The 21,808-nt window shown below is 38.1% G+C and overlaps 1 protein-coding gene across 1 annotated transcript in view; it reads left to right on the top strand.

Moving 5' to 3' along the window:
• Nucleotides 1–21,808, top strand: part of LOC143182555 (uncharacterized) — a 124,832-nt gene that overhangs the window by 90,784 nt on the left and 12,240 nt on the right. The window contains exons 3-4 of the mRNA XM_076383602.1: nt 3,186–3,419; nt 3,951–4,414. Coding sequence (XP_076239717.1) covers nt 3,186–3,419; nt 3,951–4,414 — 698 coding nt within the window. The remainder of the gene's footprint in view (nt 1–3,185; nt 3,420–3,950; nt 4,415–21,808) is intronic.

The following is a 21,808-nucleotide window of genomic DNA, read 5'->3' as shown; positions in this document are numbered from 1 at the left end:
ACAAAGATGGCATACAGAGCTCCTGTTTTGATTAAGTTACGTTCTACGTTATCCATAAAGTGTTAAAATCCTGAGCCGGAAGCACGTTGTAATTAAATCCATGGAGGAAGATGAGGCAGTAAAGATAGCGAGGCGAATGCTGCTAGGTACTTTCAACCGAATGAAATCTCCCTTTGTCCTAACTGTGGAATACTTTTGCATAATAAAATCTGGCTACATTATAGCAGCATATTCACTTCTGTGGGACAATTAACTGATAACGGGATTATGAAGGAAGCGTATGTACCATGCGGGTGTAAAGGAATCCGCGGTTAAACTGGAGTTAATTCATTTGTACTTTTCAGAAATTAGTCGAAATTAAACTGTTTATGGAGGTGTTAACTAGACCGCGAAAATTATTACTCTCTGGAGGAATCTATTGTTATTACTTGAGATATTTTAAACACTGATGTCCTCTGACGTAAAAGAAATGGGGAAATCGTTTTTCTGAAAAAGTGTCCATGTTTTTAGCGAGAGTTCTCTTTTAATTTTCATTGCACTTAATCAAAGCTACATGGAAAAGCAATTTCGTAATTAAAGCTACTATTGGGTTTTGTTAACAGTTGTAGGCGTATGTAATTACAAATAACAAAAGCCTGATGGAAACTGAGTGTACACGTTCTTGATTCATAATTACATTAGCTGTTATCGCAAAACACATGAGATCAATACCGACAATATCATATTCCATATTATACAGGAATCACTGAATATCAATAAATCTGTAGTTATTGACAATGACTAAATTCATGGAATTAATGAACAGTCCGTCAATAAACTTAATTACAGAACTCTGGTATTAATATATTGGCAGATATTTATTGACTTCCTACCAAGGGATATACCTACTCATGTCATTGTTCCATCATTACCTCCAGGTACTGTTTAATTTATTTCAGAGTTCAATTTATTTGACAAACCAAAAAATTGATAATTCTCGTTTATTTAAAATTTATCAAATTCAACAATAATCCACTCAAGTTCAGTATGCCTTTGTTCAAAATTCCTCGTTGGCAGGAGTTGCTTAAATGACTAGTAACGAGGTGCCATAAACGTGACGTAACTACTTGCCGAGATAATTTGAAGTCCCTTTAAAGTCGGTCACTGGCGGGACCAGGGTGTTTTCCATTAAATCAGTGCTGTCCACGGGCAGGGCCCCTTACGTGGACACTATCTTCTGACTAACGTTCATGTGCATGATAGTGGCAGCAAAATGGGGAAAGAGCGTTTTACTCGCGAGTAAAGCTTGTACCGCACTGCATTAAATCCTCGTTTGCACGAAATGCCACGCTGAGTAAAGTCAGTGCGCTGGGAAAAGAGGGGCAAAAGGGGGCGGAAGGCTCTCGCGTCTTGATCTTATTTGCGTAAGTGTTGTTGTTTACCCAATAAAATTGCTCGCGTAATTTAGAGGAACGGCTACCACGGACAGTCTAAAGTCTAAAATCTGCACACAGAATGCAAACATGAAGACAGTAGGAAATGCATATTCCGCCTCGCTCGTGAAGCAAAAGTATTATTAAAATGCTGCTGCATTCCTGGTAGAAAAACCACTTTATATGTTCCATCATTTACACTAGAAAGTAATGAATTTTTTTGGTGATATTTTCTGCATGAATATCATAGCTGGAACCCTCTCCTTTCGAATGAGACCAGAACCAGGACCCTGAGATTTTTTTTCGCAGAGTTATCGCGGTCTGAATAAGCAGTGGGCGGCTGGCCTCCGAAGCACGCGGTGATCCAGATATCGGAAAAATTGTCAATCTTTGATTTACTGTAGCTCCGCCAAAAAAAATCGCAGAGGAGTCAGCCTGGGCTCATCTTAGAGCGCAAGGCCTCTACTTTAACAGCTCTGATTTGCATTTATTTGAAAAAAATGTTCTACCCCATGACACGTCGAGAAATCGAGGGTAGTTTTTCCCCAAATATTTTCTCAATTGAGACGACTCCCAGGAACAGGATAAATTTTTTTGCCAACATTTATTGGATGAATATCATAGCTGGAACCCTCCCCTTTCGAACGAGACCACAGCCAGCCCCCTGCGATTTTTTTTCGCAGAGTTATCACTGTCTGAATGAGCAGTGGGCGGCTGGCCACCGAAGCACGCGGTGATCCAGATATCGAAAAAATTGTCAATCTTTGATTTAATGTAGCTCCGCCAAAAAAAATCGCAGGGGAGTCAGACTGGGCTCATCTTAGAGTGCAAGGCTTCTACTTTAACAGCTCTGACTTGAATTTGTTCGAAAAAAATTTTCTGCTCCATGACACGTCAAGAAATCGAGGGTTGTTTTGCCCCAAATATTTTCTCAATCGAGATGACTCCCAGGAACTGGATAAATTTTTTTGCCTACATTTATTGCACGAATATCATAGCTGGAAATCTTTCCTTTCGAATGAGACCAAAGCCAGCCCACTCCGATTTTTTTTCGCAGAGTTATCACGGTCTGAAAGAGCAGTGGGCGACTGGCCTCCGAAGCACGCGGTGATCCAGATATCGGAAAAATTGTCAATCTTTGATTTAATGTAGCTCCGCCAAAAAAAATCGCAGGGGAGTCAGACTGGGCTCATCTTAGAGTGCAAGGCTTCTACTTTAACAGCTCTGACTTGAATTTGTTCGAAAAAAATTTTCTGCCCCATGACACGTCAAGAAATCGAGGGTTGTTTTGCCCCAAATATTTTCTCAATCGAGATGACTCCCAGGAACTGGATAAATTTTTTTGCCTACATTTATTGCACGAATATCATAGCTGGAAACCTCTCCTTTCGAATGAGACCAGAGCCAGCCCACTGCGATTTTTTTTCGCAGAGTTATGGTGGTCTGAATGAGCAGTGGGCGACTGGCCTCCGAAGCACGCGGTGATCCAGATATCGGAAAAATTGTCAATCTTTGATTTACTGTAGCTCCATCAAAAAAAATCGCAGGGGAGTCAGCCTGGGCTCATTTTAAAGTGCAAGGCTTCTACTTTAACAGCTCTGACTTGCATTTGTTCGAAAAAAATTGTGTACCCCATGGCACGCCGATAAAGTGAGGGTGGTTTTCATAATTTGATTCATCATTTTTGAACTTAAAATAATGATCTTTTAATTTTATTGCGAAGTGTATAATTTCTATCGAATACATATTAAAGATGAATGCTGTTTTTTGCAGATACAAGTTCTGTGGCTCGCTGCCGAATCATCTAGACGACAAAGACGTCATGGACGATGATCCAAAAGATAATAATAATATTATGACAGATACAATCACCGGCAATCTCGGTGGAACATTGCCACACAAGAAAAGGTCACTGGGTGTGCACTTTTCTGATACTGGGCCCACTGGTACTTTGGACCTCGTGAAACATCGATCGCAGGACTCCTTAGATGAGAATGATCCTTGGAGGTACGTGTCAAAATGTAATTCTAAAATTTAACAGTATGTAAAAGGCTCAAATACATATACTGAATTTTCTTTTTTATTCTCTTTTTCTGTAAAACAACAAGAATGCTACTAAATTCAGCTTAATTCACCGCTTTAATCCATTAGCGACAATACAATTCTTCAGCGCTAAATTCCGCCAAGCTCCATCAATTATGGAAGCCATTAAAATAGCAGATATTACGTTTAAACGTGCACTACGTACCGCACTTGCGTAATGGTAGCATTTAAACTATTTGCGTAATAACTATAAAACATGTTTAATATCGCGTAAGGAAAATGAATAGGTGTAAATTAGGAAACTCAAAATGCAGAATTAATTTTTATTCCACCTGTCCAAGATTGCACAGATTTCTTTTCCAATCTTCGATCCTAATTACTAGTACCACTAACAGCTCCCCTCTTTTTCAAAGCGTGGTACGAACATTAACATACCACCACTAACAATAATCTTCCAAAGCCTATCCAATCATCGAGGTCCTCCATTGTTGTCAGGTACCAGCAAAGCGACCTTGACCTAGTGAGGTGTCGCCACGGGAATTTCGACTCCGTGAGAAGAAATCGCAGCGTCGACGCAGTATCCGGCGATTCGTCGAGAAGATACGGTCGCGGGGTGTCCCTGGAGGACAGGTGTCACCGAAACTCGGATCTCGACCTGGTGGGCACGTTGCCTAAACGAAAACAGGAAGGCAGAAACAGCGGGAAGGCCCCCGAGACGAACTCGTCCTCGCAATCCTGCATCCCTGATGCAACCGACGACGATCTACTGATGCAGATCGTGCACAAACCAGACTGCGAGCTGGTCAGACATCGGCAACAGCTTAGCAAGTGCATCGATCTTAAGTTGAGCAAGTTGGTCGGCGGGGAACCGCAGGATCAAGGTTACGCATCCGAGCGTTCTCCGGAAGACGAGCATCCGCCATCGTTGCCTGGACAACCATTCCCCAACATCACCCCTGGTGAGTTTTTATTTTCAAATTATTTGGAAAGTGTTTTAGCGTAAAGGAATTTCACAAATTTTTGGATTCGGCTTTGGTATTTGATCGACTATTTAGGAAGTATCCTCTATTTTTTTAATAAGATATTGCCTGGACAACCCTTCCCCAATATCACCCCCAAGTTATTTGAAAAGTGCTATACTGTAGTACAAACTTAAAAAACTTTGCATTCGTTTTAGTATTTCGTAATCGATTATGTAGGAAATTTTGTCTGTTCTTTTAAATAAGGTTCGAGTGTTAGCGGAGAATTTTTAATCAAGTAGAGGAGAACATTTAATTATGAATGAGGAGAAGAATACAGTGAAGTAGTATAGCAAGTGTAGTTACAATACGTGGTACATTCACTCGTGATTTTTTTGCTCTCCCTTGATGTTTCTTTGCGCGTGAAATTCATCTCGTTCCACTTGCAATTTCTTTGGAACTAATCGCTTCAGAACTTCTCTTGTTACGTTCTGCTTCCTTTTTCCCTGCTCGCGTTTCCCTCACAGCCAACGTAAAGCTGTTTCGCTACCATCCTCCCTTCTTGTACTTTATTTTTCTTGCACTCAGCCCACCTTCTGTAATGCCGTTCTGCTGCGCTGTTTTTGCTTCTTCCCTTTCTACTTTTCGAGTTTTAGTACTCATTCTTGAATATACCTTAAATAGTTCCTTCGTCTCTTTTTAGTTCACCCCGTAATTCTTCTTTCATTTTTATCTCCCGTACTCGATTTCTTTTAGGGGAAGCTCTTTCATTTCCTATTTTATTGGTAGACTTTCCTCTGCCCTGACTGCGTTTTCTTTGCAATTTCTATTCCTTTATCACTTTAAGCTTCGCAGTTGACTTCTTCTCTTATTTATTTTATTGTCCCTTCTGTAACAGTAGTCTTAAATCTTATATGTCTATACAGAATGTCTCACAACTGTATCACTTGGCTTTTTCAAACTATTTGCTGCATGAAAAAATGTTTCTAATTGAAGTTGTTTGGCATCGAGCGTATGCTGAGTTTCGGTATGCTTCTCGTCATACCAAACAATTTTCATTCGAAGCATTCTCTCATGCAGCAGATAGTTTACAGAAGAATTTAGATAATACAGATGCGAGATTCATCCTTTATAAATGTCCAATTCTACTGTTCCTAATTGCAATTACTTTCCTCGTTCTTTAAATACTTTTACTAATATCTTTTCGAAAAGAAAATATTCACATACTTAGGAATAATCTTCCATGTCAGTCTGGGTTAGATATTTTATTACTATCACATTTTATTTCTAAATGCAACCACTTTTCTCGATTTTATAGCTCTCCTACTGACACCTTTACGAAGAAAAGAAAAATATTCTCATAGTTAGGAATAATTTTTCAAAACGTCAGTCTATTATAGTCCAAGCTCGAGTTCTACTCAAGCTAAACTCAGCATGAAGTGCATTCACGTAAACCGTGTATCTAACCCTCTTCATCGCGTCGCAAACACTTGAGGGTTTCTTCTTCCTCTCTGTTCGTCCAGCAACTGCTTCTGGACTCCTTAGTCGTGCCATTTTCCACCACTCGCGGCCTTTTTACCCGTCTAGCCAGTGTCGCATCAACGCGTTATAAAGGTGAGAACACAATGGCCGTGGCTGGGTGGCGCGAACTCGAGCTTGACACACTTTCGAGCGAATTTCGCGGGGATAAGACGCGTTGGTATCTTCTGGGTGATTCTTTGCCGCTGATAGTCGACTGGGGGCGTAGAATTCAGGGGTGTCTTTGTCACGAGGCGAGCAGCAGTCGAAATGAATGCGAGAATGGGCTCCATTCCTCTTCCTCTTTGGACGCCTCCACATCCTATCCGTCTTCAATTTTTCGACCCGTAATCTGTTTCCAATGGAGGAACACTTTATCGCTGGGGGCGTAATAACGTCTGGGCATCTTGTGACTCCATCGCCTGACTCCTCCACGTTTACCTTTTCAAGAGGTGTGAGGGATGAGGTGAGGAAAGAAAGGAGACTTTTTCCTTTATACGGAGTGCTTCCAAGCGTGTGGAACATTCTTTGAGAATAGGTTCTAAATACAAAGCTATGAAATATGTGCTCACTTATGCTCGAAACGCCTATGTAGTGTTTTAATTATGCGCTATTTTGTGTTAAATCAAACGCTGACGTAAAATCCTTAAAACATAATAAAAATAAGAGACACTTTTGGAAGAGAAAAATGTGATCGTGATTTGCTCAAATTTTTATTTCTTCTATTTTTCTGAGGAATTTGTTAATTAACTGGTGTATGAATTTGGAACGCTGTCGAATTCCAAATCAGGAAGTTTCGTATGTTTTGTCTAACTTAATAGAATCACGAGGAATACATTAAAGCAGATAGTGAACGTGAAAGTTTCCATGACTGATAAAAATTTGAAAATTGAACATTACTGAAACAAGGACACCTGTAATCCCCCTTGTTTGCTATCTCCTAGTCTCTACTCTATCTTCTGAACTTTCTCACGTCCGCGAACTTTATTCGCGCTTGGAATTTCGCGCAAACTCGCAGGAAAATACAAGCGCATTACCTGTGTCGAATAAATACGTATTCGGAGGTTTCGTATTTAGGGTAGCGAAATTCAACGAGGAGTCTTTCGATAAGCCACGTGAGAAATGTAGAGCCACGGAGTATAGTAAATTAATAATGAGTTCTGGGAAACTGGAAATTTCCAAATACTGTGAATTCGCAATGATGAATAATATTAACACCGTCTCTCGTTAAAAGTTTCTTTATTTTCAGTAGAATTCTCAAAATTTTAGCAATTTTAATTTTTAGTTATTTCTAGTCACTTGAATTATTTTATACAGGTTTCAATATTTCAAAATTTTCTCAAGATCATGCACTTCCTTCTAACCAATAGTCTTTCATCTTTTCCTCGATAAGTGATCTCTAGCCTATCGAGCAAGAAATGATTGAAGCGAGATCGTAATTCAAAGTTGCACACTCGACGCAAAAAGAATCCTCTCCGTCTCGCGGTCTTACAAGAAGACAAACGACCATTAATCATTCCCTGGCTTGACTCTGTTATAAAGTTATAAATTACATAGGGTGCCCTTTGCCTTTATTTCGAGATAGCTAATAATACCCTGGCGAATATATTCCGTAATTGAAAGCGTGCTCTAACGAGCGATCTTGCCCTCACGTCGATAATTCCGCGCATTATCCACGCATAATGTGCAAGTAAATAAATCAGTCGTGACAATTGCAAATCGTTGTCGTATTACACGGATATCTGGAAGAGCGATAAGTCTGCGTCGATGACGCTTGCAAGTCGTCTATTACGAGAATGTGTCAGCAAGTAAAAACAAAGTAAAGAACGAGATTTTTAAGGAGCTATAATTTATAACAAAAATTTCAAACACATAGGAACATGATTAAAATTCCATGAAATTTTGTACAATTAAAAATTCTTCTCTTTTTAATATTTGAGATAAGCAAAAACGAGCACCTAATTGAAGCAGGTAACGAAGGGGTTAAAATCTTCGTCGAAACGTGATTAAAATTCCATGAAATATTCTAGAATTAAAAATTCTTCTATTTCTAAAGTTTGATAAGTAAAACGAGCACCTAGTTGAAGCAGGTAACGAAGGGTTTAAAATCTTCGTCGAAACGTGATTAAAATTCCATGAAATATTCTAGATTTAAAAATTCTTGTGTTTTTAAAATTTAAAATAAACAACAACGAGCACATAGTTGAAGTAGGTAACGAAGGGGTTAAAATCTTCACCAGGCTCTCGAAAAAAGGCGATCTGATTCAGCAAAAACGTTGGAAGCGCGACAGTAATTAATCATTCGGCTCGAAATATCAGCTAGAAACGCGAAAAAATCGCCTGGATCAGGTTTAAGAGATTACAAGTCGAGCGCGAAAGGGTTTTGAATAACTAATGCACCGTTTACCATAGTTCCCGACAATTTCCAGACAATTTGATCAATAACGGGTTGAATGTACGTCGTAGTTTGCATTCTGTATGAATATGTCTGTAAGGCTGGCCGCATGGAATCTACATATTTTCAATTTCCACCTCATGCATTTGAAAAGGGCCCTTGGCTCGCCGACATTGACAACTTTACGAAATTATTTTCCCTTGTCATTGTCGATTAATCATTCTACTATGATCTTGGAATAAAATTTGTTCCTATTCATCGGAAATTCATTCACTTTTTTTAGGTACTAATCGCGAGTAATCTACTGCACTCGGTATAAGTAGTATGAGTACTGTTATGGACAGACAGCGCGTTAATAATTACTATGAGAATTTCCACTAGACTGCACGATAATTCTAATTTTCCAGCACTCTGTAAAGCTCGTTTTAATTAATTATTTTATTAGTTCCATAATACACTCTCCAGTTTATTAATAACCATTGAGAATTCTGGTTAAATTAATTTACAGTGGAACGGTATTAATATTATTCGTAATAACGTTAGAGTGTTACAGAAATTCTTTTAATAAAAAACTTTTCTACATTTTACCAGCAATTACTGATTAATTACCAAGAAATTAATTTTTTCTGCATGTTTTTCCAATCAAGGGTAACTCGTTCGTTTTTTAGTCGCGAAATACTCGACGTACATTTTCCTCGTAAAACCACTACAAAACGGGCACGTAGAATATAACACAAATTTTACTGCCAATCGTAAAACTTCATGGAACATCGTTGAAAAGAATTAAATTGTTTCATGCCAAAGGAAAAAATCCAGTTTCTGGCACAGTTCCTCGATTTTGTTAAATCATTTCCTTATGTGTTCTCCATCCTTGACAACGATACCTTCAAATTACAGAAATATGCATATGAACCATTTTCATGAAATATAAGTTTAAAGAATTATAAGAAATTATAAATTTATGAAGGATAATCAATTTGGACTAATAAAATTATAATGAAATGATTTATTATGTCTCTTAAAATGACTCATCATGTGAAATATTATTTTTACATTTTATTTCGAACAATTTCAACTCAAGATTGATAGTAAATCGTGTTAGTTCAGACGATATGGTCTATTTAAACCTAATACATCGCGTACAATCACTAATCATCTGAAACGTTTCAAGAGCAAAGCGATAGAATCGTATTTAATCTATCACTTTGACGACTGAACAGCACTCTTGTGTACAACGTTTAACACCAAAGTTTCCCAGGCCAATTATTACCCCGACATCGGTGAACGTTGCAAGCTTTACCCTGGCCAGTAATTCTCAAAGCCAACACGAGGGTGCTCTTAAACTTTCTGTGATGCTTTTCATGTACCTTGTAATCGTAATTCACGACTACCCTCGTTCACTTTCTCGAGATCCTTCGCATGTGTTACGACCTCGTGAATTTCGTCTCCTCGTGGCAATTTTATTTTCGCGAATTTATTTCGGAATTCGTGGCTGTTCGAGACAATTTTAAAAATAGCAACAATATATAGAACTGAATATTTTGTTTCAATAACACCTAAAAGTATTCAATTTTTTCTTTTTGATTATATTACGTTCGAAACAACAATATTTGTAATTAAACTCAAAAGAAGAATTAAAAGTTAATAAATTGTAAAATAAAACTCGTTCAAATGTAGATTAATCGTTGCAATAATAATAATAATTTTGTCACGTGGAACAGTTTCTTGGAAAATTGTCTGTTTGTAACTCCCTCAGAAATTAATGCGCAAACCTTGACTTGTAAAGCAGTTATCGTGATTATGGGCCTCCCCTAAGTAGTATATCTCAAGCTAGTGTCGGGCAACCCAGTTTGAGAAATCCAGAGTTTCACTGTACACGTTCACGTTACACATACATACATATATATCCTTTGTGAACCACTGGGATCGAGTTTGCTATGCGTGAAAGGGTATTTAGGGGATCCATTGATATGTTATCAGGATCAGATTTGGCTAAAGTACATACGTAGAATACACGATATATTAGAATGGAACATCTTACACTAGAATCTTCGAATACTCAAAACATCTGTAGATACATTTCAAGAACCTGTGATTTCCAAATATGTTCAATATTATATGTACAACAAATCACATTAATAGTAATTATATAATATTAATTATTTTTCTTCATTCTTTTATCTTTTATGCATTCGAATATAATATGGGAAAATTGTTTACTAGCTTGCTTCTACTTTTACTGAAATAGCGAAGAATGCTTTCATCTTAAATTATCTGCCTCTTATATTGTTTGTGACGTCCTGATGTTCCTCGGAACACATGACGCAAGCTGCGTAAAAAAGCTATCTGGAAAAAGTGGAGTACAATAGGGGACAGTTTTGGAGCATATTTTATCGATTTGTACCACTTCCATTTTTATTCCCGCCAGGAAGCTTTACTCATTGCAATAGATGAAATTCGCTAAATAACTTCAGTTCTAAAGGTATCAAAAATAATTGAATAGAAACTTAACTTATTAAGAATTTTTTCTTCGACCACTTGTATAATATTCACAATTTCTTTCGTGACTGTCATTCATCTGCCTCACATCTTACATGTTTTAATTTATAAAATAGAAGATCGTCGATAATTTTTCATAAAAATTCCTGAACCATTTTTTTCCATTTTTAGTATTATCTTATTCTTAGCAAACATTTATAAAAACTTTTCAATTAAAGTACTGTAGTAGTTCCATTAAACGTTTCATACGAACGCACAAATTATTTTCAAGTCGCTCCCCTCCATTGAAGATTGAAAAGAATCCCGTATAATGAATAAGAAATAAGTAAGCGAGGATAAAGTATCATTATAGCGTCGGCTGGTTCTCCAAGCAAGGCGTTTTCTTTGTGGAAACGAATTATCATCTTAGCCAACGAAACCCACGATATTGTTGCGAATTTTACTTCAGAACTTTATCTTCGTTCAATAACGTGCACGCGATGCACTGTTTTCACTCACCTTAGAATTCCATTCCCTCAAGTCGCCTGGGTATTCAGCGAACGAAACACGAGAAAGACTCGTTTCCTGGTCTTTAGGCGACGATATTAAACTCGAAAATAGTGAGACGTCTAAATTACTAGATTGGAACTGTAAAAGAGGAACAAGAGCTTTTTGTAGATAACAATTTACTTACATTTTGTGTAAGCTCACTGTTTAACAGCACTTTGGTTGCTTTAGAGGAATTACACTTTATTGTTTTCGTGGTGAAACGTAATAAATTATATCACGAGTGTAGAGCTCAACGAATCATAGTAGAGTCAAGTCGCAAAGCTTAATTTTCAAGAGATAGAAATTTAAAGTGTGAGCTCGAAGTACACTTCTGATGCAACGATGCATCAGAAGCAAGGAATCGTCGCGAGAGGGAAGTTTTAAATTTCACGAGTAAAAGTTCTGTGCAACCCAAATTGCAGCGTCGAGTTTTCATTAAAATAAAGAGGAAGAAGGATTTGGTGAAGAGTCGATCAGTGTCTGGAATTCTTTTCCAAAAGTAGAACTGTTACATTTTTACGAGGTCTGATTCTAAATTCACAACTGAGGATGATAGGTAGGAGTCGTCGGTGGATTTATTTGGCTGAATCACTGATGGCGGATCGTTGACCATTGACTCGTACTACTTGCTCAAGTGATGAATTAGATTCTAAATTGTACGACATAGCTAAAACTTTCTTGCAGTTCAAATAATCATTTACTTCATACTATATTGCAATTATTTATTATATAATAGCATGGTTATTAAATAATTGCTGTTAATAATCATAATACTTATATGCATTAAATGAAATCATTGCAAAGTAGAGATCAAATTTATTTTTTCGAACGTATGAAATAAAATTTGTATTCATAACAAAAATTTAAATTAAACAATTTTTCTATACAATCTCATTCAAGATGACCACTTTATCTTCACTGTATTCATCACGAGTTACTCTGCTTTTTATTCCAATCTTTTTTCGCGATAGAAAATTACTTTCCTGAATTACCTCGGCTGAAAAAGTAAATTTGAAGAAAGCATTGAATGTATCACTTCCTTTTTCTCTGCTTCCATTACTTCCCCGTAATTTGAACAGTTCGTTTACAAAGGATTTCCAACAAGCATCGAACGTATCCCTTCAAAGCCCAAAGTCTCTTTTGTGATCTAAATTGCGGCCTTAACAACCGAACGCATGCTGTAGAAAGCATCTCTATTAAGGCATCGCTTCTATCGATGACGGGATGAAGCGTAATTATACCTGCTCGTTTTTATTTCGAGGCTGTAAGGTACCATTCTCTTCGAGCCAAGAGAAAAAGTAGAATAGAAGTGAAGGATTGGAGATTTCAAAAAAGCAGTCATCATATTTTTCGATCAACACTTTTATATTTACGAGATCTTTTACTATGTTGGAAAAATAATTTAAAAATGTTTCTCCCATCATGTCTACCTAGAACGAAATACTGAACATTTTCTCAAGATTTTCAATTTATTTCATTTCAAAGTGTTTCTGCCAGAGGAACGAGTTCGTAGCACATTTCGCACATCTGTAGATAAAGTAACACTCCAGGAACGTGAATTTTACGGGCTATTCAAAACGAAATATGACATGATTTATAGTGTATCCACTGCTCTCTAATTTCATATCAGACAAAAAAATGTCAAAAAAAAATTACTTCCAAAAATCTGTAAATTATTAAAAAGGGAATGAGCTATCATAACGAACAAGTTTCTCTCGCTAACATGATAATTAAAGAGCTTATAATAAAAACATCCTTATCAAATTTCACGAGTCTTTTAGTAAGATGATATTTTAGTCTTAAAACTTGCCTCACGTTGGCTCTCAGGTACAGATATAACTCCTTCAAAGGAAACAATACTAACTCCTTTCTAATCACCAAAAGATCTATACAACGTAAAACACCAATTAAAAAGAAGAAAATGCTACAGTATCTTTCTGCTCTTCTACAAAAGAAACCCGAAAATTGCCAAGTTTCATTTTTCCTACAAGCTCTTCAATATCATCGCCTCTCGAGACTCCCCCATCCAAGTAACAGTATCAATTATCCTCACAGCCGATCTCAATCGCAAAAAGCAACGATCAAAACATTCCCCAGCTCCTTGCAGCCTCCCCGTCTAGCAGCAGCGTTCAGATCACGATCCAAAAATACTCTGCACCAATTTCCCCTCGTTCCGCCAGGCCATTTGGCATGGACGCGGCGTTATCACTTTGGCACGTTACACGCGACAAACGACGGTCGCTCGTTCACGCTGCCGATGCCGATACCGCTCGATTCATTGCTTAGCCCTAACGAGCGGCCACGAGCAGCCAGCCCCTCGTACCCTTCAGCCACTCGAGACGAACCACTTCCCGCTGACATTGTAAATTTTCTAAGTCAAGAATCTCCTATCGATCGCTCGCCCTCTGCCACCCCCTCTCGATAGCGGCTGACGTAGCCTCGAACTCGGTCACTTCGGCGTTACGTCCTACGCGTCTCACCCATTGACCCATTTATCCGCGGGTCAGCCACATTGTTTCAGATCCTGCGCGTCCTTGCGCGACGCTTTACGCTCGCGGCTCACGTCCCGGGGCAACGTAATGAAAGTCGTTTTTCAAGTTCCGTCATAATCGGGGGAGGATCGGGGGCAGAGGCGGTCGAAATGTTTGGATTATCGAGCTCTCGGCGAGTTTAATTGCCACGGCGGGAACGCCACGGATTTACGAACTTTTTTGCCCCTGTCGCGGCCGCGCTCCCTGGGACTCGGAATTTAAGAGTGAACAGAGGGTATAAAATCGACTGAATAATGCTGGAATACGTGTGTCGGTTCTGATAGAGGGACGGGGGATTTATTTTATCGGAGATCACTTGCGGGTAGGGGATACCGCTCACTGACACCCAGGAAGAATCGTGTGTCTAACCAGTAGAACTGCTGGCTTGAAATGTACGCTTTCTACCAGGCGGTACCGATTGCGAAATGGCCAGATCGGTGAGCCAGTCCTCCCACAAATGCCACAAATTTTGTGAAAGTCGTGGGCGATATTTCTGCACCGAGTGCGCGTGAAGCGAAGCATGAGAGAATAAGGGTAAGAGGAAGGGCTATGGTCAGACAAGCTCTGCGGAGCCAAGCGATTGGGACTTTGTTTCAGTGGACTGTCTATAATGTACGATGTTTAACCATCAAATAATGATAGCCAGTTATGAGATTTGAGGATTTTGATTAAAAGCTGTGGGTATTAAATATTTATAGAATTAATTATGATGGTAATGTATCGGAATTGGAATGTATCGACGAAAGTTTATTCTACATTCTTGACTTATTTTTTCTTGTAGAGTCACTGGTTTTCCGCTGGTACCATTTGTTTTAGGACAGCCTGTATACTCAGCTTTCATTATAAAGTCTTCTATATTTAAATGAGAATATTAATGAGAGTGTCACCAGGAGTTTACTAGACTCCATATCAATAGTTAAGTGTTATAAAATCTTTCTTGGGTAAAGCTCGTGTAAAATAATAAGAACATAAAAATCCAGAAATTTTCTGATATCAGTATTTCTTGCCTTGCATTACAGAAATAAAGTACAATTTAGGATCATGTAACAGCGGTTAAATGTCGAGCTAAGCACATAAATTAAGGTCCAATAGATTCGATAAATCTCGAGAATTGGAGAATCAAAAGCCCCGAGGAAGCCAGCTGAGGGACGCTTTCAAGTCGAGAGCGAGGTTTAACAGTTTCCGATAGCGTTCGGATAGAAGCTAAATCGATTTCGCGCTCAGATGGAAGTAAACACGAAAAATCCGTCAGCGTGTAACGAAGCAATAAGGAAAAAGATAACGTCGGTTCGAAGGCACGATTAATTAGTGTAGCAAACGGTCCGCTTCGACCGAAGCAATCTTGCTTCGCTTAGAACTCGATTTCGTGCTCTCCAGTCGTCGCAAATAGAGACAACCTGCGTCAGGGGAACTTTCTCGGTAAATTGAAATCGTGTATTTTAAAAAGACGGGAGATAGGCAAGTAATGCATAATTTCGGTAATGAAATTATTCACAGCGGGAAGTCCCTTAGATAATTTATCGCCTAGGCTCCGTCGGTTATAGAACTTTCCTGAGTCTGATTGGCTCTGAATGAATGATATCAGTAGCTCCGCAGGAAGGCATGCATGAAATGGGTCAGTAATTAAGCATGAGAACAAAGATATAGATTCAGCTGAAATTCAGCCGCGATAATTGAATTAGAAATGGGGTGATCGATTCTTTCATTCCTGATTTCGCTGGTCGGAGTCGCTGCTCCTAAAGTTTCACGAATGTTCACTGAAATGTAGGTTGAAAAGGAGTAGCGCATACATTGTCATGAATAAATTATGAAGTCTAAAGAAAATTCAGCTCTCTGAACCTCTAACATAACAATTATTAAAATAAATATACCGACAGCAATTTTATTACCAGTTTAATCACTCTTAAAGTAATTCCACAGTAGTAAAGTAAATAATTCTACCTCCATGTACACTTTCAGACATTTAATTCCAATAAAAACTTTGAATTCCCTTTCGAATAAACATTTTAATCAAGGAATGGAAGCCTTGGCGAGTCAACTTTGCGAAAAGTTCTTTCCCATTCGATTGCAATGCTAAAGTTGGATACAATCCTGGTAAAATGTTTAAACGAATATCCTCACCTTCGACTCTACCTTTCCTTTAATTTCTAATCAACTATCGCTGGGTAAGTCGCGAGGGTGTCCGAGGGAGCTCGATAAACTTCGTAGCGAGATCGAGGATAATCGGTTCCATCCTCGGACCGTTCTTCGAGTTCCTACCCCCAATTAACTATAATTTCCGACCCGCGACCCCTATAGCGCACATGAGAAACGACCAGACGAGGAATATCTGAACTTCCCTCGTGCATACTGGTCACAAATAGCTGGTGACTCTTAGCAGGAATCTGGTCGCTAGTGTGCCTTATCTACTGATTCTCTCAAGGTGATCAGAAAAGAAACTGAAGCATTCAGTCCCTCTGTATTCATATCATCGTTTTCAGTGAACGCTATCTTAGGAGAGCTTACAAGTGTATTACAAGTGGTATCAGAGTCAACTATCGTTGGATGAGATCCTCCTTGGAATCAAATTCACGTTTCAATTTTCTATTATATAAAACTGTACTATCTGCTTTCCATTTTAATACATACTCGCAATCTGCACCGCTAGGAATTACCTGAACTTCACGAAGTTCGAGATTGGAAAAAAGTTACAGTATTTTACAGGCAATCTCTGTTCGCTGTCGGAAAGTTTCTGTAGTATAAATTTTAAAGTAAAGTCTTCATATATTCTGATAAAGAGAAATCCAAAGGGAGTTAAAGTCTGAGGGTGTAGAATATTGGCAAGATGGGAAGATAGGGATGTCTGAAGTCTATCGTTTGTAAAATAAAATGCAGTAACTTGCTTTTATATACTGACAGAATTAGTATACACCCTTAACTGTTAAAAAATGTAATTTTTATGTTCCTACTTTTCGAAAATTTAGCGACCATTTTTTTTGCTTTACTAATCATTTTTGAGATACTATCAGATATTAAAAATTCTTTATTGAAATATTTGTGATGATGCTATATAAAACCTCTAGATTCCTGCATGGTATATCAGACGCCTCTACAGCTCATTTTATGGATAATGATGTCGCTGACAGATTTATGTCTTCCATTCTTCTTTCAGTGACTCCATTAGAGTGTCAAATTTATTAAATTTCTTGTTGCAGTTGCTATGATCACGAATAATAATGAACCATTTATTTCGCTATCGTAGGAAGTATTTTAATGCTAGTACATCATGAACTATATGAACCCGTGTTAAGACTCGTAAAAGCTTTCCATGAGTGACTGTGATCTATCATTTCAGGTTAACGACCGCTAGCATTGCATGTCAGGAACTTCGAAATTGTCCAATTTGCAACCGCGGCTTATGAAACGTCAGAATAATGTAAAACGTACCGTTATAAATCAAAAGCTTGATCAATATCTTAGGAACTCGCGCTATATATCTTTTCATAGTAGACTGCAGTACTTACAACCTCTATTTCCTCAATCTTTTCGATATAGGTTACAGTTGAGAATTATTCTGTAACATTTGTTGCTTGACATTATTTTACTATACACAGAATTACTTCAGATACGAAATCAGTAAGGAATTTCCCATGAAATATACTAAAACACGTCAAAAACTCGAGAAATTCTCAAGTAAAAAACTACGGTAATCCAAAAAAACACGTATTTTTATATTTGCCCATTTTCCACTAAAAAGATCGATACTTTTTATTGCAGTCCCACATTACTGAACACTTAAGACACAATTTCAACGAAAATTTCACATATACAACCCTCTCCCTTACCGATGAGCCTCCATCCCCAAGTCAACGATCCAAAACTCCAGAACCCCTATCAATGTACAACTCTCGAGTTGCCAACATGCCAGTGATTTCGAGGGATTACAATAGATTCTTGGAAGTGAGGGGCTGGTCGTGATATAAATAATAATTTTACAATTCTACTGCCTGTGTAATTCTCCCTTCACGAACGTTCCTCCGGATGTACGGAGGAATTTCGGGCGTTCGAGTCCGATGGCGTGCACCACGAGCCACGCCACTAGCAATTCCGAGCAGGTTGTTATCAGGATCCTACGTCGACGGAATAGCCAAACGGACGTCCGGCAACCACGACAGGGTTTCACGTACACCCTCGTTTTACTCCCTCACATAGGGGAGGGTAATTCATAGCCAAGGTAATGGCGATTGCGTTATCATGGTTTAATGCCCCTTTTGCCTACTCTGTGAAATTCCTAGTCACTTTACCTCTCCTACTTTTCTAGCAAAATTGTTAGGGCACGATAGAGGCACGATAGGGGATTAGTCAGAGGGATCAACAAGGAGGGAGGATTAACGGCTAGTGGAGAAATTAGGAATCAGCTGATTCCATGCATTAAACATGATTATCAAGCAGTTGCATTTTAGAATGGGATATTTCTGACTTATAGAGATATTTCTGGGTAAAGTGATATTCTTTTGGATCACTAAATTACGCGATAACAAGTATGTTGAAGTTATTAAGAATGGCTGACTCTGACCGATGAGTTGTACAGGAAAAATTCCTACTTTATTGGTTTTGAAACATTGATGCAGGCTTAATGGGTTTGATTAATTGCACGAAGAAGAGACGTCATTAATCACGGGATCTAATGCGTACTCACGTTCGCCACTATTTTATCGTTATTAAATTGATTACTGATCCTACACTCGATCCATCACGTGCGTGGTACACTTACTTACGTAGAATCGAGTTCGAAATAATTGAGCGATGATACGCTAAAAAATTAGAAAATATAAATTTCGAATTCTGAATATATAATTTAGTAGCACAAGATTTTATGCATGCAGCTATTCCTGACCAAATGCACGATTTCGAAATTGCTTTCTGCCCGCCCTTAAGGATCGTACATCATTAATCACCGACTTGAGCGTGATATCTACTTACGGTGTTGGCAATGTGTTATCGGTATCGGATCGATGGTTTAGTGAACCAAATACCGGTCGACGACCCTTTCAGCTCGTTTTAACGAATTTTTTTTCGTTTCCATACAATGTCGGCTAGATGCAACGAAAATAGGATGAAATAAAAAATATGAAAAATTACCATGACGCGAGCAAGAATCTTTCACAATTACTTTGCATCCATTGCACGAGTTCAAGCGAACTCTCTAATTGCTTAAATATCGCACGATTTCGAAATAATTGGCGTGTCGAAATATAAATTTAAATAGAGTCCCCAGCTAATTTGATTTCTGGACGCCGGAAGTCTGAATAATCAGCAAGCTAGAAAATTGAGTTTGCCTTAATCCGAATCCTTCTTTCCATAAGATTCAGGATTATCTCTTCCATTTAAAAACTTCATCCAGCCGAGCGTTGGCTCGATTAATTGTGTTTAAAAAACAGTTATTGTAAACTGATAAAACGACAGCAGTGGAATCCCGTGAACTTAGACGTTTTATTTCCGCCATGAATTTGATATGAAAAATTCGAACATTAAAATCTCTCGCTTTTCGTATATTGAATCTGGCTTCGCAGAAATGAGAAAATAAAATAGAAAATCATCGTGCACACGATCACTGAAAAATTCAATAGTTTTTAAATTAAGAAGGATTGCTCGTAGACCAGGCTCTCTTTTAGTGTTCCCTCATGAATTCCTCGGTGGCAGAGGCGATCACTTATGCCATCATGAATCTACCTGCACGTCATAATCTCGCGTTTACGTCGTCGTGTTCACAACTCTATCGCTCAGGCTCGCTGGCAGCCTCGATACGTCGGTTTTATATCGAAGTATCATAAATTATTTAGTGTCAATATGTTCTGCGCGCAGCCTTCGAAATTACTTTCGGAATAACTCCCACGGTTTTCGACGTCCACCGACATTCCTCCTTCTGATATTTACGATTGTCGTCCGACGAATCTGTTGTGTCTCGCGAATAAATAGAAAAACGTCTCGTCCCACTTTTCGTCGCGGATAAAACACGTTCTGTATACGCAGCTAGGGATTACGTAATAAATTGGACTCCAGATAAATTCTTGGAGGTAACCAGACGCCGTCACATGTATCATCCCTTCCGTTAAACGAAGAGCAATCTCGTTGCATGTGCTCTAGACGATATAGTGAAATCGTTTGATACGATCATGCTTTGATAATAATATCGACAATAATATCGATAAAGATTCAAAGGTACTGAAAGTTTTCTGCGTCGTTTGTTTCGTTAAATCAGAAGGTAACGAGAAATTTGCGAATTTAAATTTTTAGCAGAGTATTATCACTGAAGGACTGAAAAGCTTCAGAGTCCCATCTGTTTTTGTATGTTAATGAAATATTTTAAATTCCACGTATCTCTTTACTTTTCTGAAATATTCCAGGTTCTCTGGTGTATTAATAATATATCACATAGTAAAGCCTTGAAGCTTTAGAAAGATATAAATATTCAGAGTATAAAATTTTTCTAGGTTTCTGAATAATATTCAAGTTAGAACATGTGAGCATGATTGAACAATAGAACTAGATCTTTCTATCAGATTGAACATCCAAATTTTCCAGCTTCCCTTTTTCAGAGAAAATTATTTCCAATATTTCAGTGAAATAGCTTAAATTCCACCTATCTCTTTTGTTTTGATAAAATATTTCAATGATTTTATTCTGCAAAAATTGTCGAAGTTCCACTAACAATAGACCACGTAGAATCTGGGATATCTGAAGAAGATGTTGAAACTTAGAATCCTTGAAACTTCTACTTACTTAGAAAAGATTATTTTAAGTGGTAGCTTTACGTAGAATACCTGCATTCGAATTTCTGCCTTAAGTAGAGTACTTCAGAACATCTGATCCACTGTGCTCCAAATTCTCATTGAGAGAACAGACGGAACTTACTACGTTACTCCTAATATAGAGATAATAGCTCCTTAAACTTACTTTGGTTTCTATATAATATCGTTCCAACTGGGCCACGTTAAACATGCGATTCATTTAGGGTTTTAGAATAACTTGTTAACTTGATACTTTGAGAATTTGAAAATTTGAAATTTTGAATATTTGAGAATTTGAAAATTTGAAAATTTGAATATTTGAATATTTGAATATTTGAATATTTGAAAATTTGAAAATTTGAAAATTTGAAAATTTGTAAATCTCTAAATTTGAGAATTTGAGAATTTGAAAATTTAAAAATTTGTAGATTGTGTATTTGAATACTTACTTGCACCTTTAAAAATTTTAAATATTAGTGCACTCATCTCGACAAATTCTACAGACTCTAAAGGACTAATTAAAAAGCGTGTGCCACACCTGAGAAACTTTCTTCGTAAAATCACCTTGTTAGTTCGCAGTAACTAACCGATGTTCTGTTACTGTTACTACGGCGCAGAGAGACGCTCATACAGGCCTCGGGGCGAATGTCGCTTAATTAGCGTTGATTATCAGCTGAAACGTCAGAACATCTGATCTCTGCGCGATCACGCAACGTTTATACGTGGTGCAGCGCCGAGGGATCTAATCTCGGTTAAATCGAGGCGTTCGCAAAGTGGAAGTCGGTGCTGACATCGCGTCAAAGCGACCAGCTAATAACCGAGGCCGCTTTGCTGGGTTAAAGCCACGCTCATGGATCAACCGCGGATATTGCCGACACTCGAAATCTCCAGGAAATTCGAGGGCATCATTTCTTATAATGCGACTAGACCTGCAGCCGCCCTCTTTGAGCAATCAAACGCTAACTTGGAGAGAGCAAAATGAATTTCTACGATAACCAGTTTAAGTATTTTCGAAACTTTTGATATTGCAATTTGCCCTGAACTTGTGAAAAAAATTCGTTGTATTTTAGATCGTGAGAGGGTGAAAAAATGGGAAGATCCTGTGAACTATAGTTGGATTATTTTCTCGTAATTTTCCCTACTGAAATCTCAA

This window comes from Calliopsis andreniformis, chromosome 8, assembly GCF_051401765.1.
Source record: "Calliopsis andreniformis isolate RMS-2024a chromosome 8, iyCalAndr_principal, whole genome shotgun sequence".
NCBI classification, from domain to species: Eukaryota; Metazoa; Arthropoda; class Insecta; order Hymenoptera; family Andrenidae; genus Calliopsis; species Calliopsis andreniformis.
This window is presented reverse-complemented; position numbering and strand designations above follow the sequence as displayed.